The 23,830-nt window shown below is 36.1% G+C and overlaps 2 protein-coding genes and 1 pseudogene across 3 annotated transcripts; all 3 read right to left on the bottom strand.

The window, feature by feature from the left end:
* Positions 1–1,337: 1,337 nt before the first annotated feature.
* LOC132055267 (alanine aminotransferase 2, mitochondrial-like) lies at positions 1,338–7,183 on the bottom strand (annotated as a pseudogene).
* Positions 7,184–8,321: 1,138 nt separating this feature from the next.
* Positions 8,322–15,611, bottom strand: LOC132055266 (alanine aminotransferase 2-like). 2 transcript variants are annotated; one of them, XM_059446994.1, is made up of 15 exons: positions 15,176–15,607; positions 14,309–14,359; positions 14,097–14,147; positions 13,868–13,933; positions 13,729–13,790; positions 12,803–12,881; positions 12,617–12,721; positions 12,404–12,514; positions 12,018–12,155; positions 11,786–11,860; positions 11,486–11,606; positions 11,147–11,301; positions 9,899–9,973; positions 9,377–9,580; positions 8,322–8,736 (listed from the first exon to the last, which is right to left on the bottom strand). In XM_059446994.1, exons 1-15 carry the CDS (start codon positions 15,386–15,388, stop codon positions 8,620–8,622), a joined length of 1,623 nt encoding a protein of 540 aa, XP_059302977.1. In that variant the 5' UTR covers positions 15,389–15,607; the 3' UTR covers positions 8,322–8,619. The 2 variants fall into 2 exon arrangements, with proteins under 2 accessions (XP_059302977.1, XP_059302978.1); XM_059446995.1 differs by lacking the exon at positions 9,899–9,973 and having other exon boundaries at positions 15,176–15,611.
* A 1,656-nt stretch (positions 15,612–17,267) lies between these two features.
* Positions 17,268–21,942, bottom strand: LOC132055262 (pectinesterase 3). The gene is given in 5 exon segments (XM_059446988.1): positions 17,268–17,520; positions 17,522–18,037; positions 18,039–18,097; positions 20,228–20,578; positions 21,054–21,942. Coding segments are annotated over 5 exon segments (1,713 nt in total). The 5' UTR covers positions 21,736–21,942; the 3' UTR covers positions 17,268–17,415.
* Between the last annotated feature and the right edge of the window lie 1,888 nt (positions 21,943–23,830).

Here is a 23,830-nt window from a genome sequence, read left to right as displayed (position 1 = left end):
TCTTACCTGCAAATGAATGTTATTTAATACTAGTTCGATTTATTTCACTTTTTCAATTGCCTTTTTCAAAGGTGCTGGCATACAAGTAAAAGCAGCACTAACCTCTAGGGTAACAAAATAATTCGAGCCTCCAAATGGCCATTTTTTTTCTTTTTGGTCCAAAACCAAATAGCCATTGCTATAGGGAATCTTAGCCTAATAATAAGACAACCATAAAAGACACCACCTTAAAGATACTCTTATTTCTTTTCGCTCACACATAAAATGTACTTTACTCTTAAATTTTTTGGCACACACACAAAATGTACTTTCAGTAATTTTTTAACTTCTTTTTCAAAGTTAGCACGCCTCTATCTGATGTTGATTGACGTTTCAGAATAAGATACCATAAACAGAAAATTACTGTTAAGCTTTATTTGAAGTTCAACATTATACTTCTATTACGCACTAGCTTTCTCCCAATTTATATGAAAGTGTTCTAAGGAAGAGGATTAAAACATTTTATTTTGACTATGAATTCCAGTATAAATTCTGCAAAAATTTTAAATAAAATTTATATATTTGAAAATGACACAAAAAGTACAACAAGTTGACATGGCTAATGTATCAAAATATCTACAAGAAATTGAGAAAATTATTTCAAAAACCTCTCTCCAAACAGTAACACTTTCACATAAAATGGATGCAAGGAGTACCAATTCTACTGTCCAGTTCGTTTTAAAACACCAATTTAAGCAAGTTAAGTTTTTATTATATTCAAATGGAAGTCGGTTCTAAGATGTTGATAAATTATTTTGAATAATTTAAACTTTTTGTAGAAATAAGTAACACAAAAAGTAACTATATTCACATCTTGTCTTTACATATGCAGCCAGGGGCGGATTTAGAGGGTGCCGAGGGTGCTCGGGAACACACTCGGCAAAAAATTACAGTGTATATATAGGATAGATTTTCTGTGTTATGTACATATATTAACTTTTGAATACCCTAAACAAATACAAAAGGTTAGCTCAAGCGGTCTAGGGTGTTCAAAATTGTCTCTAACGCCCTAGGTTCAATTCCCATCGACAACATTTTTTTCTATATTTAGCTTTTGTTATTTTTTTCGAACTCCTGAATGAAAATCCTGGATCCGCAACTGTATGTAACATATTCAAGGAGGAATTTCCTATTATATAGGTAGATTAGAGATTTTAGTTACAAAACAGTCTCACATTGATCATCTCGAATGATAGATATCAGGTCAAATACAACAAATAAGATTAAAGGATAAACAACCTTTAGTATGAAGTGTCAAACAATCCTATCAGTTTTCACTACTGAAGAACGATTGTTTTTGGTGAAGATGAAAAATAAAACAAGCATGCCAGATGTGCTTATTCAAAATTCTCTTTAATAGAATGTACCCAGATACCTTAGCCGTGAAATTCATCCATGAACTGCTTATGGAATTCTGTAAGACGAGATACAATAGCTGGCATCTTCTCTTCTTGCGGTAATATTGTGCACCTAAAATGCCACGTTCCAGGACGATTCACAGAAGCAACAAGCAGATGAAAATTTAGTGACAACGAGCATTTCTAAATAAACATTAATCTCACAAAATTCCCCATCAGTTCTCAAACAATCAGCAGTTTCTATTCTCTACCTGGAAGTCGTGCTTCTTTTGCACCAAAAATCATCACCTTTTCATTATTTAGAAGATACTATGTGGAGTAGCATTCTTGATTCTTCTTTTATTTGCCCAATTTTCTTTTCGCAATATCTTTTTCCAATTAATTAGACACTTCTGAAAGTAAAGATAATCAAAGTGTTCTGAGCAATGCTACTTAAGTTGTCTCTCTTAATGTTTAATGTGCATTTTTTTTTAAATGAGTGATGACAGTTACAAACTATTGACAAAGAAATGGAGACTATGCTTTGAATATCAGTAACAACAGATTAGGAATCAAGAGTAAAACTAGGAATAGGATGAAGCAAGTGGGCAAAAATGTAATGATCACCTGGCCAAATCCGGAGCCTGGACAACAACAATTCCAGTGGCATTAAGGAGTTGCCGAGTATAAAAGGCATCTGGTGCTGTTTTAGCTTCTTCTGCTGCTTTTATTGCTTTGCTAGGTAAGTTAATACGTGGAAATGAATACAATGCGCCCTCTGCTTTATAGCATGTTACTCCCTCCAAACTATTGAATGCATCTGCTAGCATCTGTTGACGAATAAGTTGAATTTTTTTGGTAACATATTAAGAAAACTAGAAATTGCATCAATTGGACTGAGAAAACTCACCAAAAGGAAGCTTAAATGGAACTCTAGTGAAAGAAATTTCAGACATTGTTTTTTCAGAAAGCTGAAATGAAAACTTAGCAGAAAAATTTTGGGACACATTTTTTGGGGAAAATTTCAGACACCATCTTTGCGTGCTATTTTAAGCTCATCTTCTATTCAAATCCAAGGTTCGTGAGCGGAAAACAACTTCAACCCCTTCAGCGAAACAAACTAATAGTTTATTTTGTGAATCCCGGTCGTACATGTCAATTCTACTGACCTTTGCACGCCTTGCCAAGGAAGAGAGTATTGCTTCTTTCTCAGCAGAAAAAGACTCGTAGGATTCATCGCCCACCTGAATAAATCAATGGACAAGTGCTGATAGTCAGTCTATAACACGAATATAAAGGACCTCACATCAAGCTTCAAAGTTTACAATCAGAGCTGAGTTCATGCCACTGACATCTAGTTTTATCTTACCATGCAAAGGAGTGTGATACATACAAAATTTGCAAAAATGTTCTGGCAATCTTAATTCATTGAAGCAATTACTTTATCAACCTAATTCGATGTTTAGACCATGAGATTGCCAGATTTGGGATGAATCCACAACACTCATTTGGGGACTTTTTGGCAGGGGAGGATTATTAACCAGGATAAGGGGACGACAATTCCTCTGAGGACTTGCCCTTCTCTCACTTTATCCTTTCCCTTTTCTTCCTCCTAGAAAGCCTACGGCAGAACCAGTTACCCATGTGATTTTAGGTCTATCTCGTACCCTTTTAACACACAATCATTATGGTTTCATAACTCCAGACTGATGCATCTGGAGATCGATATTAGACATAACCTATCCCTCTCATGCAATATTGTCCTCATACCAAAGCTCCTATCTGAAAGACTCAGATCCTACCTGACCAGATAAGCCAGAAATGTTGAGCTAACATGCTGGGAATGCCACTTTGGAACATGGCGTTACCAACCATTGGAGGGCTCATGATGAGGCTTGTAAGAATCTGACAAGAAATGTTGGAACACAGATTGACGGATGCCACTTTGTATATCTGCTCCCTTATATCAGGACTAAATCCAGTGAACTCCATGTAGCCTCCTCGCTTTCCACACTCACCATAGTATCCTAAAGCCAGTTAAGAAAAGTTGGCAACAGCAGTAGAAAGTTCAGATACATTTGTAAAAATGAAATACCACCACCTTAACCCCCTTCTTCCCCACGACTTCCTAACATCCAGACAAACAGAAGAGGAAGACAACCAATCAGAGAGGGAGGAATGGATGCTATTGTATGTACCTTTTGAGGCAGAGTGAAAAGAAACTAAAGAGATGTCCTTTTCTCCATAACCCATAGAGAGGGATATTTTCTTAAATGAGTGGAACTGCTTGTCAGGTGCATAAACGTTCTCCTGATACACCTGCATAGGTTCCACAAAATATGAGATTGCTTACAATGTTGAACATTAATCACACAACATTCAGAAATGAAAAAGATTGTTAACCTGCAGAATCACTGGTACTCAAATTCAACAAAAGAATATGTCAGATTCAAGCAAAGAAGCATCTAAAGGGGAATTAACTCACTTCATCAGCCAGAAGAACAAGGCCTTCTTTCCTGCAGAATTCCCACAATTTCCCGTTGGTTGGCCTCAGCAAGAACCTAAGGCATACATAGAGAACTAATCATGACACATGTAAAGATTCTTAAATATTTGCAGGGAAGGGAGGACAAAACTTTCCACCACTGTATGCTCTCGTTAAATGATGCAAATAACGTGGTCCATAAAAAATAAAAAGAGAGCTTCCAAAATGTTATAAACCATTACCCGCCCAGTTGGGTTGCCTGGATTGATCACAACCAAAGCCTTAAGGTTAACACCCCTTGATGTTGCAGTTTTCAGCTTATTCTCAAGCTCTGAGATCTCAAGTGCCCAACCTGTTTCTTCATCAAGATAATAAGGAACCTAACACCAGATAAAAGCATACATAAGAGGCTTCTGCATGGATTACCTTCAACTGAAGAGTAATTCTTTTTTTTTTTTTTTTGAAAGGTTAGTAAGCATTAATAAAACAAGCAGCCTGGCACTAGGAAAGTGCAAAGTCAGTACACTGTCTAGGAATCCCTCATAACCAAAAAACAGTAAGAGAGGGTTCCATGGTACAAAAACCTACTCCTGTAATGTATCTATAAACTACAGCAAGCCGTGTTCATCCTTTACATTTTGACGATTACACCAAAAAGCCAACGATCACAAACATTTGTTTTTCAGCTTCTGTATTTTATCTGTTCAACTGAAGATACAAATTTAATCAGGTCAGATATTTCTTTAAAAATTGTTTGAAACAATCTCTTCTGAGTTTAAGTGGAGGAGCGTAGACAGGCGGCCCCATCATCCACCTGAGTTTCATACTATACGTCACTGACCCTTGGGGGTTTCTCAATAATCCAAGGGAAAAAAGGTAATATCTTCCAAGAGTGAGTAGGTTAAATTAAGTTTTAATAAAAGAATCTCATTCAAATCTAACTACACAACTAGCATTAATTAACTTTAATAGCGAGCAAAAACACGTACATGAGTGCACTATGGAGGGAAATTGAGGCAGAATAAAGAGGATATTGGGGATGGGACAGAGGATTCCATCATTCTCTGACCCGATAAGCAACTGCATCATCATGTGAACCTGAATAGAAGATGAAGGAACCAAAATTGTCACCATTGTGCTATTTCTTTGAGTTACTTCTGTCATAGCTGTATGAATAACTTGGGGATCTATATAACTTACTGCTGGGCTTGCACCATCAGTCAAGAAAATATCATTTGGATCAGCAGGGAAGCCATCACGAGCTTCGATACCAGAGGCAATTTTATCACGTAATCCTTTGATACCCTAGATTTAGCAAACACAAGAATAAGTTCTATGATTATACTGGCTTCAAATGTAGGACAATACAATAGAAGATAGTCACCTGACTGTGGCTGTATGCACCTGTTGCTCTACCAGGAATTTGGTCGAGGATCTGGAAAGTTCGTTCTATAGAATCCGCACTACAAAACAAAGAGAGAAGGCCATTTATACCAAAAATCTTGTAGAATATGGCTGAAGTTGATGAGAATTATTCATCGTACTCTTTTATAGTTGTGACCAATACTTCAAGAATCAAGGGTCTCTGTTTCTCTTCAGGTGTAAGCCACAAAGGATACAATGATATTTAGAAAGAATCTAGCAACTAAAACTTACCAAATTTGAAAACAAAAGGTGAATAACTATAATCGTAATAAGGAAAATATACTACTATGAATTATGTCAATAACAACAATGGACGGATTGATAACTCAATAAAGAAGCACATCGTTGCATAACAACAGTTACAGCACTGCATTTCACTGATTTCAATGAATGACGAAAAAATTCAGTCAATGACAATGAGGAATGGATAGATTGATAAATCATTGGTGAAGCACACCTAGCATAAAAAGACTGCATTTCCCTAATTTAAAGAACAAGAAAAGTGATAGCCACTTGCATTTACTTTACAACAACAAAAAAATGTAGAAAACGTGCACCATATGAATTAGGTGGCAAAATAAGCAGAAATCGATCATCTCAGAAGCTTCAAAATCAATATAATTGGATCTTCCCAAGGTTGATAGACAAACTTCATACCTGAACAGAGCTTTTGTTTCACTTCTATCCAAAATAAGTGGATGGTCACATAATGGAAGGACCTTATAAACGAAGCCTCCTTAGAAATCACTCCATGAGATTACAAAAAACAGAATCTAGAATTGAACAATTCATTCCCACCTCTCTAAAGAAAGTAATAGGCTGCTGGCCCAGTGAATGAGGATTTCCAATATTGCAGTATAATATCTGCATCAATTAGAGAATATGAGTACGGAAAATATTTAGATGACTAAAATAGCTCCAGGTCACCTATAATTGATCTTTGTTAGAAGGGAAAGAAGAATAATGCATTATTAGTACTTCAAAAGAAACGAAAAAAACAAAGTCTACAAGAGTTAGTACCTCATTAAAGGGATGAGAGCCTGGATTCTCCTTGAGGTCTTGCTGTAATATCTGCAGGATAAAGGCATTATACAGGACACCATCAATACATTGTAGACGTGTTTCCTTTTTCTTGGATTTGTAAGATAAATAAGGTCAAATGCGGATCCAGAATTTGATATGAGTTCAGTATTTTAGTTCTTATGAATTACTAAGTTCTAAATTACTTTAGACATACTGAATGAATTTCTTAAGCCAAAATACAAGATTGAACTAAAACTACTGGGTTCTACCGAATAAGTTACCATTTGTTTCAAAAATCGGTGGAAACTTTTTTACCCGAAAAGCTGAGAAAACGAATTTCAACTGAAATTAGAGTGACAATGCCAGCAAGTGTGTAAAATCTGAGTTTGGGAACTACCTGAGCATGGGTGATAATTTCTCCGCGGATAGCATATTCACATTTCAAAACCTGAAACAAATAAACAACTATCTGACGTTAGCTCTCGTTTGTCCATTCAAATTTTTCAAAAAAGTAAAATCGTAACAGTGTCTTATTATACATTGGACTGATTTTTCGAAATCGAAAAATTAGTTTTGACCTGTTTTTCAAGTGATTTTTTTTTTTTTTTTCAATCACAAAATTTCAACTTTTTTTTTTCAAACTAAATACATGTTCAAACACAAGTCAATTTCCAAATATCCTTTTCTAACTATTTTATTCCAAATATCACATGTTTTAAACTAGATCACGTGATTCGACCCTATAGAGTGACATGAGAGGAATGGAAGGCAAAAGAAGAAAGAGGAAAGAATTACCTTAGGATTAAGTTTGTTAAGAGTGATAGGAGTGGATGAATAGATCATGCATGGTGAAGATTGAAGAATAAGAGCACAAAGGATGTGATGAAGAGGTGGGTCTTGCTGATGAAATTTCTTCTGCTATGAAAACTTCTCCCATTATGAAATTTGTTTGAACTAATTTTTATTCTCTCTACACCTTACTATCTGAATTAGGACTAAATTGAAACAGAAATAAAAATGTCAAGGACTAAACTGTCAACTTATAACCTGTTTGGACTAATGTGAACTAAATAAAACTTTAGTTTCCCTCCTACCTTCAACTGACCAACGGCCAACAACAGCTATGTACCACCCTTTAAGCACCTGGAACAACCTCCTTAATCGTAGCCATGCTTACATTGCCCGCAAGTGAGAAACTGCGATTTGCAACATAGTATTTCTCGAAAGTTGCTTCCTCTCACAAATTTATCCGCATTATATGTTTACAATATCAAGTCAACGAATGTATGATATATGGCTTGTATATACGTTTTTTAACACTTAACAATGGTTAAGTGATATGCATTTAACTTTGATTTATAGACTCTAAGATTAATTGTTTAGTTAGGTGTAAACTTTGGACATGGGTAAGTATTTACCCTTGAGTTGAGGTCACATTTCCTTTATAATTGATGTTAGCTATTAAGATTATACCTTTTTTAACACTTAACCATGGTGAAGTGATATGCATTTAACTTTGAATTATCGAATCTAAGTGATATGCATTTTACTTATACCCCTTAGATTTGATGTTACATTTCCTTTATAATTTATGTTAGCTATTAAGATTAACCATGCGTTCAATAGTCCAGCGGAGTGCATAAAAGAATTTCAGCTGCCATGTGATTTCAATTGAAAAAAAGAAAACTACACATGATGTGCGACTTAGGTGCATATCGTGTGTTCGAATCCTACTGCAGATAAAAGCTCTATATCTAAGTGGGAAAGAGTAAAAAGGTTATCCATCATACACCAAGTTTTGAATCATGCACCATTTGTCCTCAAAAATTTCTCAGCTATCAAAACCAAGGAAACAGAGTCTTCTCTAAACCAACTGCTTTAGTGCTCTAATGGCTAAAAGCACATGCAACCATAACCATATACACTTACACAGTGATGGTATAAAACTGGACTTGGTCGGCTTGAGTATACTAATTGAAAGTGACAAACACTGCCTGTGTTATAAGCTTCAATTGCAAAAAGACCAAGACGTTTAAATTTGATTAACCATGTCAACTTCGGCTAAAGCTTAGCTTAACCTGTTTGGCATACAAAACAATCTTCACATTGATCAGCTAGAAGGAAGGAAGATCAATGTCGAGTCAAATACAAATAAGACCAGAATAAACTAACCCCAACTTCTTGTGCCAAATAATCCTATCAGCTTTCACTACTGAATTGTTTTTGGTGAGGATGGAAACAAAACATACAAAGATGGCTTATTCAAAATTCTCTATAATCAGGCTCCAATAGAATGTACTCCCAGATTCCTTAGCCGCGGAATTCATCCATGAACTGCTTATGGAATTCTGTAAGACGAGATACAATAGCTGGTATCTTCTCTTCTTGCGGTAATATTGTGCACCTAAAATGCCACGTTCCAGGACGCTACACAGAAACAACAGGCAAAATAAAGATTTAGTGAAAACCAACATTTCTCAATAAATGGTAGTATAACAAAATATCCTTAGTGCTCAACAAATAAACAGTTTCTTCTCTATTGGTAAGGTGTTTCTTTTCTGATAAGTAGTTTCTTCTATTGGTGAGGTGATTCTTTTGCACCAAAAGTCATCCCCATCTCATTATTTTAGAAGATACCGTGTGGTACTGCATTCTTTTCTTCCTGATGTCAGCATCTAGCATCTCAACTTACAACAGAATGAAATTTTAACGTCTACCAGGTAGACAGACTAATCAGCGTCTTGACAAAAGGAACATTACTCGAATAAGACAAACCTTGATTGCAGAAACAGTTGTCTTTTTTTTCCTAATCCTCCAAATTTGTCTGCCCAATTTCTTTTCGCGATTCATTTTTCATTAAACCTATCTGAAGGTAAAGAAAGTTTTTTTCCTTCTGAAGGTAAAGATATTCAAACTGTTTAGGAACTGCTTATTAAGTTTTGTCTGTTGATGTTTAATCATCCGGGTGAAAGCCATCTACGTTTTTCTAAAATTAATGGTGACAGTTACCAACCATATTAATACTATGACTATCATGATGCAAGTGGTCAAAAAATATAACAATCACCTGGCCAAATCCAGAGCCTGGGACAACAACAATTCCAGTGGCATTAAGGAGACGCTTAGCATAAAAGGCATCTGGTGCAGTTTTAGCTTCTTCTGCTGCTTTTATTGCTTTGTCAGGTAAGTTAATACGTGGAAACAGATACATTGCGCCCTCTGCTTTATTGCATGTTATTCCCTCCAAACTGTTGAATGCATCTTCTAGTGTCTGTTGACAAATTAGTCAAAAAATTTGCCAGACACAGAAGAAAAACAGAAAATGTACCAGTTAAGACACAGAAAATTCACCAAAAGGAGGCAAAAATTTTAGATGCCATTTTTGAAAAGCTGAAATGGAACTCTAGAGGAAATTATTTTGGGACAACTTTTTTTGAGAAAATTTCACATATCCTTTTTTCTTCCTACTTTAACCAGCCCTTCTTTTCAGATGCAAGGTTCATGATCCAGAAAACAACTCCACTACTTCACCAAAACAAACTAGTTTATTATTTAGTCACCACCAGTTAGATATGCCGATTCTGCTGACCTTTGCACGCCTTGCCAAGGATGAGAGTATCCCTTCTTTCTCAGCAGCAAAAGACACGTATGATTCATCACCCACCTGCAGAAATCAATAGAGCAGTGCTGATAATCAAGCATCTATAACACAGATAGAACGAACCTCCCAACAAGCTTCTAAGTTTATAGAAAAAAGCTGAGTGCATATCACTCTAGTGACACCTAATGTTTAGCTCATCACATAAAAGAGTATGATACACCTACACATTAAAAAATGTTCCAGCAGTCCAGACCAAAAAGGGTTTATTCAATCTGACAGAAAGTAATTACTTCATCAAACAAAGTTGATTTTGCCATGAGGTCACCAAATTCGGTATGAATCTACAACACCCAATTGGGACTTTTAGGCCATCGGATGATTATAATCCATGATAAGGGGGCAACAATTACTCACAGAGGACACCCTTCTCTCTTTTTCTCCTTTCCTTTCCCTTTTTTTCCCTCTTCTTCCTCCATAAAGGCCTAGGCACAACCAGCTACCACGTGCCACCTATGCAGACACCATCACTTAGCTTGTCGCTTCCTCCTCCAACACTCCGAAGACATTCATAAGCCCCAATCTTCTTTTCCTCATCTCCGAAGCCGAAGGGAACAATCTCCCTCCTCCCACTTTCCACGCCCTGAAGACGTACCTAAGCCTCGATGTCCTTTTCCTATCTCCAAAGCCACAATCTCCGACCTTTCCACAACACCAATTTATCTATGTCCATCCCTCCCTCCCCTACTTCCACTTGAATATGTCTTTTCTTTCTGCAGATTTCAAGTCAGTTTTTGTAGATTTCGTCACTTCAGATAATTTTTCCTGATCCATATAATCTCTTGCTCTGGTTTATATTTTTTTTACCATGATCTGAAAAAGATTGTTATCTATGAAAATTTTAATCCTGCTACTATCATACCAACATGATAAAAAAACTCCTTATCGTACATCTAATTCCCTCATGCAATTATCCTTGTACCAAAATTCATATTTGAACTGTAGCAAGAGACTCAGAAACAACTTGACATAATTAGCGAGAAAGTCATTGAGCTACTCATTCTGGGTATAGATTCTATAACTACCACTTCCAAAATATTCTATTGATGAAGGTGGAGACCCCACTCCTTTTAACAACTGCACCTCAATCCCAAGCTAGTTGGGGTCAGTCCCAATATCAATTTCACTCCTCTTTCTGAATGCAATGCCCATGTATTACACAAACATAGGATTACCAACCTTTGGGGGGCTCATGACGAGGCTTGCAAGAATTTGACCAGAAATGTTGGAACACAGATTGACAGATGCCACTTTGTATATCTGTTCCCTTATCTCAGGGCTAAATCCAGTAACCTCCATGTAACCTCCTCGCTTCCCACACTCTCCATAGAATCCTAAACTCAGTAAAGAAAGAAAGTTAGCAACAGCAAAGGATTAAAAGATTAAAAATATCAGATGCATTTGTGAAAATGAAAACCCGCCCCTTTCCCCCTTCTCCCCCATTACTTTGTGACATGCAAACAAACGAAAGAGAAAGACAGCCAACAAGAGACGGAAGGTTGAGGCAGTAATATCTACCTTTCGACACAGACTGAAAAGAAACTAAAGAGATGTCCTTTTCTCCAAATCCCATTGAGCGCGCAATTTTCTTAAATGAGTGGAACTGCTTCTCAGGCACATAAACATTTTCCTGATACACCTGCATGAGTTCCACAAGATACAAGAAGACTTATAATTTAAATATTAATTGCACAATACTCAGGAATGAAAAAGATTGTGAACCCGCCCAAATAAGTGGAGAATCACTGGTAAATTCCCATGGAAGAAAAAGAATTTGTCAGAATCAAGAAAGAAGCATCTAAAGGGGAATAAACTCACTTCGTCCGCTAGAAGAACGAGGCCTTCTTTCTTGCAGAATTCCACAATTTCTCGTTGGTTGGCCTCTGCAAGAACCTAAGGTATACATAGAAAACTATTCATGCCATTCTGAAATACTATTGGGAAAAGGAAGACCAGCATTTTCCATCACAGTAGGTTCTCATTGAACAACATAAATCACATCATCCATAAAAAAGGTACGATGAGATTCCAAAATCTATAAAACCGTTACCTGCCCAGTTGGGTTGCCTGGATTGATCACAACCAAAGCCCTAACGTTAATACCCTTGGATTTTGCAGTTTTCAGCTGATTCTCAAGCTCTGAGACCTCAAGTCCCCATCCTGTTTCCTCATCAAGATAATAAGGAACCTAAAATAATAAATAAAAGCATACATAAGAGGATCCTGCGTGGATTACCTTCAACTGAAGAGTCAGTCAATAGGGTCATTCTCATTACTAATTAGTTACAATAATCTCTTCCGTAAGTAAGAAGGTCAACCTAGCCTATTAATATCATTTTTTTTAATTTTATTTTTTTACAAAGATCTAATAGTTGCATTCAAAGCCAATTATACAACTATCAGTGGTCAACCATAAGTTGCAGCAAATGCACTTACGAGAGTGCCACCATGGAGGGCAATTGAAGCGGAATAAAGAGGATATTGGGGGAGAGGACAGAAAATTCCATCATTCGCTGACCCAATGAGCAACTGCATCATCATGTGAACCTGAATAGAAGATGAAAAATCAACATTATAAACATCTTGCTATTCTTTTAGTTAATTCTCTCAAAGCTGTACGCATTACTTTATGAGATCAATATAGCTTACCGCTGGACTTGCACCATCAGTCAAGAAAATATCATTTGGATCAGCAGGGAATCCATCACGAGCTTCGATACCAGATGCAATTGTATCGCGTAATCCTTTGATGCCCTAGATTTAGCAAACAGAAGAATAAGTTCTATGATTATACTGGTTGCAAATCTAGGACAATACAATAGAAGATATAGTCACCTGACTGTGGCTGTATGCACCTGTTGCTCTACCAGGAATTTGATCGAGGATCTGGAAAGCTCGTTCTATTGAATCCGCACTACAAAGCAAAGAGATAATGAGAGACCTCAAATAACAATTTCTCACAGTTTCTGACTGGTTGTAGAGGCCCGACAAAAGTGACAGTACGTGATTGTGATCATAAACCAGCACCCAGACTATGCCCATTGCCCCAAGTTGCATGCTCCCCTTGGGAACTTCCCATTTGTGTGAAGAAGGAATGCAGCATTTAATACCAAACTGATATGGAGACTGGAGAGAAATTTCCAACATTATTACCACGACCTTCTTTACAAGCTAAAATAAGTGCTTAGACTTTATGAGGAAAAAGAAAAGGTTTTGCATTGTGTCTCTTTTGTAAGGATTGAGTTATCCTCGTGTGACATGAAGGAAGATATTTCTCTATCAAACGAAGGAAAGATATTTGATTAATCAAAAAGAGAAAAATGAAAAATCACCAACAAGCTTTTCCTTTTGCTTTCTCTAAGGAATGCTTTCTCTAAGGAATAGCCATGAACATTTCATCATATATGAATGGCTCACTTCACCCTCATAGTTCACTTTTGCACACTTGCAGATTTTGTAATAAAAATCACTAGGTTTTATAAGTTTGACATTTAACTTAAAAGAATTAAAAAGAATACAATCATTAAAATTTGATTCTTACTCCTACTGCAAATTATTTACTATAAAAAGCACGGACGAAAGGTTCCATCAGTGGCAGGACATTTAATTGTACCATGTTTGAAAAATACAGGGGGGAAATATTTTTCCTATGGAAATTAGTCATGTCAGTTCCACTTCTTCAGACATCTATAGAAACTAACGTACATGAATTGTTTCATTGAGCTACAAGGTACACCGAGGTTGATAGACAAACTTCATACCTGAACAAACCTTGTGTTTCACTTTTGTCCAAAATAAGTGGATGGTCACACAATGCAAGGACCTAATAACGGAAGCCTCCTTAGATGTTGATCGATGAAACAAATAAACATAACGTAGAGTCAAACAGCTAGTTCTCACCTCCCTAAAGAAAGTAATAGGCTGCTGACCCAGGGACTGAGGATTTCCAATATTGCAGTATAAGATCTGCATGAAATAGAGGAATGAGTACAGAAAAGATCTAGACAACAATAAAGCTCCATGAAACCTATATTAAGCTTTGTTAAAAGGGAAAGAAGAAAAATTCAGTAAGATATGCAATATTATAACTTAAATGGAAACAAAAAACCAAGTCCACAAGAGTTGGTACCTCATCAAAGGGATGAGAGTCTGGATTCTCCTTGAGGTCTTGCTGTAATTTCTGCATGACGATGCATTGCAGAGGACACCATCAATATATATTATTTTATTTGCAAGATTAAGCATGCCCAAAAAATAATGGTGCTAGTGCAACTAACAAGATTCTGAAATTCAGATTGATAATTCTAGCTAGTGTGTAAGAAATTCGAATTTTGAAACTACCTGAGCAAGGTTGACTATTTCTCCACGGACAGCATACTCACATTTCAAAACCTGAAACCAACAATAAGTTAGTACTACATCAAGTGATTGAACTGTAGAGGACTCAGTAAAATCCTACGTTAGGACAGGGCAAACTTATAGCATTCACGTCGATGATCAAGGGTCAAATCAGACGCTGAGCGCAACAAAACATCAAGATTCCCAAACAACCCAATTGAAACAAATAAAACATGAAGACGTCACAACGCTTTAGTATAATAATTTCTAGACATCACTTGGCATCAGGTTAATTAAAGTATGTTAAAGAATAAATACATGAAAAGATCCTACTTTTGAGAAGAGATTAAAGTGGTCTACAACTAGTTATTTTAACTTTTTCTTTATTAATAACCATGATGTCCTGGCAGCTTGGGCGTACCTCAACTAATTCCACTGGTACCTGCTTACCTCCCACCAGATACCGGATAACTCTATCCACCAAGCCTTTAACTCTATCCACCAAGGCTTGGACAGATAGAAAAGTGAGCTAATGCTTTTTGTTTCTGCTGAGATTCGAACCTGAGACCTTATAATTCTCGATCCAATTCATTGACCACTAGACCATGCCAGTAACCATTTAAAAAAAATACTAATGAACACAGCGCGAAACCAGAATTAAAAGAAGAGAAAGATGTTGATACTTGGACAAAACTAGATGAATTTGTAAAGCCGGAACCATTGCTTAACCACTAAAATTACCCCAATTAAATGTAATCATAAAGAAATTAATTATAAAACACTTGAAAAATCCTAAAAATCCGGTCAAACTAAAGGGAAAATTCAAAATTAACAGCACAAACTGGAAGGGAAAAGAAGAAACCTGAATACCTTTGGATTAACATTGTTAAGAGTAAGCGGAGTAGATGAATAATCTGAACCCATTGAATCAGTCGACAAAAAACGAACAACAGATTGAGAAGAAGAGGGTGATGTGGAAGCTGTGCCTCGCTGTAAAACGTTTGTAGTGGTACTAGGAGAAGAACAGGTGGTCCTGGTCTTATTAATGAGATGTTTGGCTTTATCAGCTACGAATCTTCGCATTGTGGGACTTTATCGCAGGCTGATTTAAAGAACAGTGGGCGGAGAGTAAAGGAGTGGTTAACGTTTCAAGATTCACGAATTTCTTTTACCACTTTTTACGCAGATATCGAGTGTGCTTTTGACTTACTGCCCACGTTTCCACAAGGCTATTTTGTTTGGCATAGAATTTTGGATAATAACACTCTTTTCCGACAAGTTTGTTCTGATTGGTGAGGGTTGTAATGTATGTAGCGTTACAAAAGGTACTTTCATATGCTCATGTGTACAGTATTATGCTGTAGATGGCGACTAATTCCACCGTCCGCCCCTTGAATACCATAGTATACTAGTCAACAACAGTTTAAAAATTAATCACGAGATTGGTGTGCCAAAATCTTTAATTTTCGGTATTAATTTAGATATTACAGTAATTTTAGGTTTCTTTAAATAAAATTAATGAAAGTAGAAGCTAAATAATAGGTATGATAGATTATATTTTTTATATATACAATTCTTGTGATAAAACATTATTTAATTTCCTAAATAATAAATACTAACACTAGTATTTTCTGACCTCCAAGCAAAATATTAGTAATTCGGCCTCTTCAATTCTCTTAGGTATTTGTTTATGGCTTTTTTAAACCTTTTTTTTTTTATTATATAGGCGTGATCAAAGCCATCATCCTGATCAGTGAATTACTTTAATGTCATTGTATTGGACTAAATTCGTGTAACACAGCTGGACCAATGCCATTACGACACGTGACAAAAGGGATAAGTCAAGAATGAGTCAGCACACAGCTTCACCGAAGGTGGCTTCATTATACCGGAGATACCACTAGATCGTTGGAGTAGCTCCGGAGAAGAGCTCAACGGAATGCCGTTACAAATTGGGCTTAACACTATATGTGTGGTGTTATTAGGCTTAATGGTCCTCTTTATTGCTTGACTTTATTACGTAGTTAATGCTCATTATTGGCAAGGGCGCAATGGAATATGTACCCCTAGCCTTAGTATAAATAGGGATTATCATTCCCATTGTAACACACGAAATTCAAGTGCAATACACAGCATACATCATACAATTGCTCCATTTTAAGTTCTTCTTTGATTTATTACGTCTCCGATCACAAGCCTGACCAGAGGAATTCACACTGGGTTCTAACTCGGCTTGGGCTATTTCTTAACTTTACTTTGTTTACATTTCGTTCATATCGATTATATTTGCATATTACGTTTTTTTACTGATCACTTTGATCCACGTGTCCTTGATCACGATCACAAATTCAACTGAACCATTTTCCGGGAAAACAGTCATTGTGTTGACAAATAATATGTAAGAAAAACTCTGAAAATGATTATCCTTCTTTCAATCCTAATTATACAATTGGTTAAATAAATTTATAAGGGATCACATAAAAAACTAACCAACCCCGTCCAAGGAGGGAGCATGGATTTAGGACGTTTTGACTATGCCTTGATCCAAATTCCAACACTACAAGTGAGAGAATTTATAGCTTCCCGTTAACCATCGAGTCTTGAGGGCAAGTTGTGTCCAAAGTCATTAGGTCGGGGATATGTCTATTTGGATTGCATGTCACATGTCGCGTAGCCAAAAATAACAAAATGAAAAGAAAAAAAGTACTTAAGAAATATTATCCGCTTTGAACCAAGATTACACAAGTTTCTTCCAAAAGACTTCACATCATTGAAGTTTCTTTTTTTTTTTTTCTTTTTTTTCCTCTCATCGACCAATGTAAGACTTTAGTGGCACAAACTATGGAGCTTTTCTTGGCTGACTTATCTTAACGTTCGTCAATTTTCTTCGCAAGGCTTTTATAAAATTACAAACAACATTTGTCAATTTTGTTGCAAGGCTTTTATAGAACATACTCCTACATACGGGTTAAAAGAATGTTATTACCAGAAAAAGAATACACATAGTATTACATTGCGAAATAACTGATCTTTTTCTCTTAAATGAAAAAGAAACTGATAATTTACTTCCTAGAGAAGCAAACCTGTTTTACTTTAGTCCATATTTATCTCTATAAGGTGGAATCAAACACCACAGCCGTTGCTGGTAACCAAGTATCGCCTTGAATGAGAGCCTGTACGGTATACTGGGCCGCCTGAGCTGGTGTAATCTTTGGACTTATACCCGGCCCATTTAACCCTTTGGACCACAGATGCACCTGGCCCAGTGTTCGCATACTCGGCATAGAAAATTGTACTGGCTGGCTCTACACCTTTTACCCATTCAATCCAACCAACAGGATGCAAAAAAGCAGCAATATTGGACTGCATAATGACTGTAGTGGAGTATTCCTTCCAGGGCCTGCCCAAGTATGTTGGAGCTGTGAGATCATCCAATGGTGACAGATCACATTTTTGAATAGACATGCCTGAATTCTGATTTGGGTCTTTTTTTCCTTGGGCCGTAATTGTGACAAACTGATTACGTAGTGGCTGTCTAGGCTGGATTTTACAACTTTGGAAAACAACCGCGGCGTTACCAAAGATGAAATCAATTGTGCCTGTAATGTCACATTCGCGGTAAAACTGACGATTGGAGTGAGCATATAGGGTGTCCTGGAAGCCATCGAAGGAGCATCGATAAAATACAGATTGATCGGACCCTGATCGCATGGCTACGGCCTGGTGCTTTCTTTGCTCCAGCTGTGTTCTTGAATGCTATGTCTCTGGCAATGAAGCCCCTACCAGCAACAGCTGATACAAGTACAAACTTGAACCAATCATTTAACCAGTAGTATTAAACTAAACTATTTTAGCAGGTAAAATTGTAACATTAATGTGTTTCACCTATTATTCCAATCATTTTCACTATTAAAGCAATTTAACTGTATCCATACAAATAGCAGAAGTGACACAGTAAGCTAAATCCAGAAGGAGAGGCAAATGACAAATCAACATTGATGCCATTTTAATGCTTCAGCTAACTACTCCACCGATCGAAGAATCGATTCGACGTGGGCGAGCAATTGAGGCATCAATTCACATGGTTACAAAAAAAACCATGTGCATTGTGATGACAACGAATCATTTGATAAGGCCATCACCCCACATGCTGTGGCTAACACCTTATCGTGAATCCACGTGTTCACTATCCCATGTACTATTAAGCAACTCCAGTTTCACACTATTCCCTTTGAAAATACAAACTAATGTAATACAGGAGTAATATCTTAGAGACAAATCTTAGAGATAATATCTTAGACTTCATTTTTTCTTAACCAAAAAAGTTGAACCTTCCTTTAACCTTGTGTTGTACATTTATAATCAGCTAGTAATAGCAGTGACACAGTAAGCTAAATCCAGAAGGAGAGGCAAATGACAAATCAACATTGATGCCATTTTAATGCTTCAGCTAACTACTCCACCAGTCAGCAACTGATTCGACGTGGCTGAGCCAATTGAGGCATCAATTCACATGGTTACAAAAAAAAACCATGTGCATTGTGATGACACTGAATCATTTGATAAGGCCATCACCCCACATGCTAGGGGCTAACACCTTATCGTGAATCCACGTGTTCACTATCCCATGTACTATTAAGCAACTCCAGTTTCACACTATTCCCTTTGAAAATACAAACTAATGTAATACAGGAGTAATATCTTAGAGACAAATCTTAGAGATAATATCTTAGACTTCATTTTTTCTTAACCAAAAAAGTTGAGCCTTCCTTTAACCTTGTGTTGTACATTTATAATCAGCTAGTAATAGCAGAAGTGACACAGTAAGCTAAATCCAGAAGGAGAGGCAAATGACAAATCAACATTGATGCCATTTTAATGCTTCAGCTAACTACTCCACCGATCGACAAGAATCGATTCGACGTGGCCGAGCAATTGAGGCATCAATTCACATGGTTACAAAAAAAACCATGTGCATTGTGATGACATGAATCATTTGATAAGTGCCATCACCCCACATGCTGGGCTAACACCTTATCGTGAATCCACGTGTTCACTATCCCATGTACTATTAAGCAACTCCGGTTTCACACTATTCCCTTTGAAAATACAAACTAATGTAATACAGGAGTAATATCTTAGAGACAAATCTTAGAGATAATATCTTAGACTTCATTTTTTCTTAACCAAAAAAGTTGAGCCTTCCTTTAACCTTGTGTTGTACATTTATAATCAGCTAGTAATAGCAGAAGTGACACAGTAAGCTAAATCCAGAAGGAGAGGCAAATGACAAATCAACATTGATGCCATTTTAATGCTTCAGCTAACTACTCCACCAGTCAGCAACTGATTCGACGTGGCTGAGCCAATTGAGGCATCAATTCACATGGTTACAAAAAAAACCATGTGCATTGTGATGACACTGAATCATTTGATAAGGCCATCACCCCACATGCTAGGGGCTAACACCTTATCGTGAATCCACGTGTTCACTATCCCATGTACTATTAAGCAACTCCAAGTTCACACTATTCCCTTTGAAAATACAAACTAATGTAATACAGGAGTAATATCTTAGAGACAAATCTTAGAGATAATATCTTAGACTTCATTTTTTCTTAACCAAAAAAGTTGAGCCTTCCTTTAACCTTGTGTTGTACATTTATAATCAGCTAGTACTAGTCTTTAGAACTAGAGGAAAGATCTAACTAATTACCCTAAAATAATTACCCTAAAAACATAATTCATTTGTCTAATTTAGTACTTAACCATATGTAAGTTCAACAACAATCCAAGTAACCTTGAATTTCTATAACTAACAAATGGCAGTGTTGCTAGTAATAAAAGTTCAATTGCATTTGTGTTTGGTACGAAATTACTATAAATAAAACATGAAAATATTAGAGGTTGATGAAAACTTACCAAATGTGGCCGTCTCAAAAGTCGGAGTTCCATCAATGAAATTCAAGCTGCCGGAAATAATAGTCTTAGTTTTACCATCTCCATACATCATAACATTCCAAAGAGACTTATCCATTCTTACAGTCTCAACATATACACCTTCCTTTACATGTATCACAAATCTTGTTTTATTCTTTTTAGGCACTCTTTTCACTGCCTCTCCAATAGTCATAACATCTCCTGATCCATCACTCGCCACTGTCACATCCGGTTTCGGGTTAACCTCTTGCATAAGTCTCCTGTCACCCGACCCCACCCATTCCGGGAACCCATTGCTCAGCAATTTCCGGTGAATTGGAATGTTGTATTTACCTGGAATTCCCAAAATGTTAGCTACTCTAGTAAACGTAAAGGACTATAAAAAAAATATATAAATAAAAATTCGAAGTAAAACACAATTATGTTAGAATCCAACTAAGGTAAGAAATTCAGAGCAATCTCTAAGAGCTCGTTCGGTACGAAGGATAAGGGATAATAAATCCCTAGATTAAATTTGATATCCCACTTTTGGTTAGAATAAAATCATGGGATAACTAATCTCTTGCAGTGTTATTTCTATCCTCGAGAGGGTGAAATAACAATCCCGAAATAACTAATTCTGAGATAACTTATTCCCCAACCAAATGATCGGCAATAGTATTTACCTAGAACTCCCAAAATGTTAGAGACAATAGCTAAACTATTGTAAAGAGCTATAAAAAAGAAAAACTTTTCGAATTAAACACAATTATCTGGCAGAATCCAAATAAAGAAGGAAATTCGCGAAGCAAATCTTAACAGTATTTACCTAGAATTCCCAAAATGTTAGCTACAATAGCCAAACTGTTGCTGGTATATTCAGTCGAATTCTTCATTAAAAGCTTGACATCATTCATAAATGTGGCATTCATTTCTTCGAGTGCATCCAAGCATGTTTCTTGATCTGTAAGTGATGAGCTCAACCAAGTTTTCAGGTCATCAATTTTTGGTCCTGAAAGAAGTTTTTGCGCTTCATTCAGTTTCACTGATGAAACAGATTCGCTAAGCTTATCCATTGCATCCTCAAATACAGTCTCGCATACTTTCAATGCGCTTTGTACTTTGGGATCCTTAGTCAATTTGGACCAATTTTTTGGTACCGAAGATAGATTTGTGACGGAATCCATTGCGATTTTTAAAGAAAACACGAATAGTGCTTCTGGATCAGTGATATTTGAGGATGATAAGCTTGATAAGCACGAATCTTTGTATTCAGTTATGCTGCAGATAGTTTCGATGGATTGGGCTGTTGAAGGGATTTGCTTGGAATTGTCATTGTTTTTGTTGTTTTTGTGAACAACAGTTCCAACAACTATGCCTATTACTGCAATGAGGAGAAGAACGGCAGAGACAAGTAGGATAATAAGACGTTTACGGGTCTTTTTCCTGAATGCTTGTTCTTCAACCTCGTCCACTTTTCCATAGCCTTTGAAAGACTTGATTGTATCCATTGTGGAAAAAAAAATGAATGAAACTGTGAGGGTTCTTTTACAGATTTGCAAGTTGTAAATGGGAATTTGAGTTTTTGGAATTTGGAAAAGTTTGTATTTTTAGATATCTTTTGTGTCTGGTTCTGTATTCTGATAGAAGGATATGAATTTTATACAAAGCTTAGGTGACAAATGGGCCTTTCACTTTTTCCTAGATGTTTCTGTCGTTAAGATCTCACAGCTGCAATAATTTAGTGACAACTTATCACTTAATTTTTTATTATACCCACCTAAACATGATGCTGTCTTCTTAGCTCTTTGGGGAAGCAGACTAAGCGACAGGAACTAACAAGTACAGAGTTTTAAGTTATACTCTATAGTGTAACAATTTTTTTATATTATTAGATCACTCAAAAGATATTTATAGATAAGTTTCATTAAAATGTGAAATTCATAATTTTGAATGTACCTCTTAGTGTAGGTCAATTTTAACTATTAGTGTAAATCTTGTTTGTTTGTGAAATTGAATACAAAATGTGAGCCTGAAAAAAAGGTCTAGCATAATATTCAAACCAAATTTCTCTCCTTAATACCCGTTACAACTTACATCAAAACAGAACACGTAAATTAGTATAGTGAGAGTAGTAATATGACAAAATGGTAGAGCCCAAACAAATTCGATGAGTGCATGTCCGTAGGAAAGACGACAAAGAATTTGCTACATAAGTTCGAAGCTCGGAGTGAGTCTCAATAAGACTACAACGACAATTAATAAATGGCTAACTAGCTAGAATTTAGGTCAATAAATCATGTAATCTGCATCAAGTGAAATGTACTCCCTCCATCTCAAAATAACTAGCGTTTTTATCTTTTTTATTTTGTTTCAAAATAAATGATGTTTTACATAATCAAGAAGGTATTAATTTTATTTTTTCAATTGTACCCTTATTTAAATAAAGGAAGTTTTACACAATCAAAAAATTACCTAAGATCTACATCTTTTTCAAGGTATTATTAAGAGTGAGTAAGTAAAAATACATCTTATGAGTAATTTTCTCAAGGAGTGTGTCCAAGTTAAAAACATCACTTATTTTGAAATGAAAGGAGTAGATTACTAGTTACTAGTAATAAAAGTAGTGCAGGTCAAATTACACATGTAATTCCAACTTTGAAAAATGAGATCTCCTTGTATGCATTTAATTTGCAAAGCAGAAGTAATGATATTAGTTGGGCTGTCTATTTCTCTATATTTTGGGGCAAAAATTAATGGAAGTTTTCAAAAGGGAACTATCTTTGTTCATTGGCCTCTCATCAATAGCGTAACGGAGAGCCAGCAAAAACATTGCACAGAATAGTAGTTGAACTTTGATTGATCGAAAGCAAAGATATACAAAAATATAACTTTCACAAAATGCATATTAAGTTCCGTAAAGAAATGAATCTTGGTCTAATTCAATCCCAAAAGCTAGCTTTTGAGAGGAGAATTGCTCAAGTCTATATAAGGAGTCCACCCATCCCTTATACCACCGATGTGGGATATTTTAACAGCTCACCTCATGCTCAGGGCTGGACATTTGGTGCGTGGACAATTTAATACGGGGCTCACTATCGGGAAACAATAATTGGAATGGATCTTGCTCTGATACCATGTAAAGAAATAAATCTTGGGCCTAGCCCCAAAAGGTAGCTTGGGAGGGAGGACTGCCCAAGTCAATATAAAGAGTCTACTCATTCCTTAAACCACTGATGTTTAACAAGTTCAAATACTCAATTGTGGAGGCAAAGGTGTATCTAGCATACAACATGTGAGTTTAGGTAAATCCATTCATTTTTTTTTTCTCGAACCCTGTATATATATATATATATATATATATATATTAAAAAAATCTATTAATTATTTGTAAATATTTGATTATAAATACAATTATTATTGTGTATTAACTTAAAATTATTGTAGAATCCGTAAATTTCAAATCTTATATATGTCTCTATACGATGGTATAAAAGGTGAAAAAATATCTTATAATATCCACTTATTTTTAAAATTCGTCTTTAAATAAATTACTAAGTGATAGATTGAATTTGCAGCTGTAATCATGCATATACGCGGCCGGCA

Source organism: Lycium ferocissimum, chromosome 5 (assembly GCF_029784015.1).
Source record: "Lycium ferocissimum isolate CSIRO_LF1 chromosome 5, AGI_CSIRO_Lferr_CH_V1, whole genome shotgun sequence".
In the NCBI taxonomy this organism is placed as follows: domain Eukaryota; kingdom Viridiplantae; phylum Streptophyta; class Magnoliopsida; order Solanales; family Solanaceae; genus Lycium; species Lycium ferocissimum.
The sequence above is the reverse complement of the archived record's forward strand: the minus strand, read 5'-3'. Positions and strand labels throughout refer to the sequence as shown.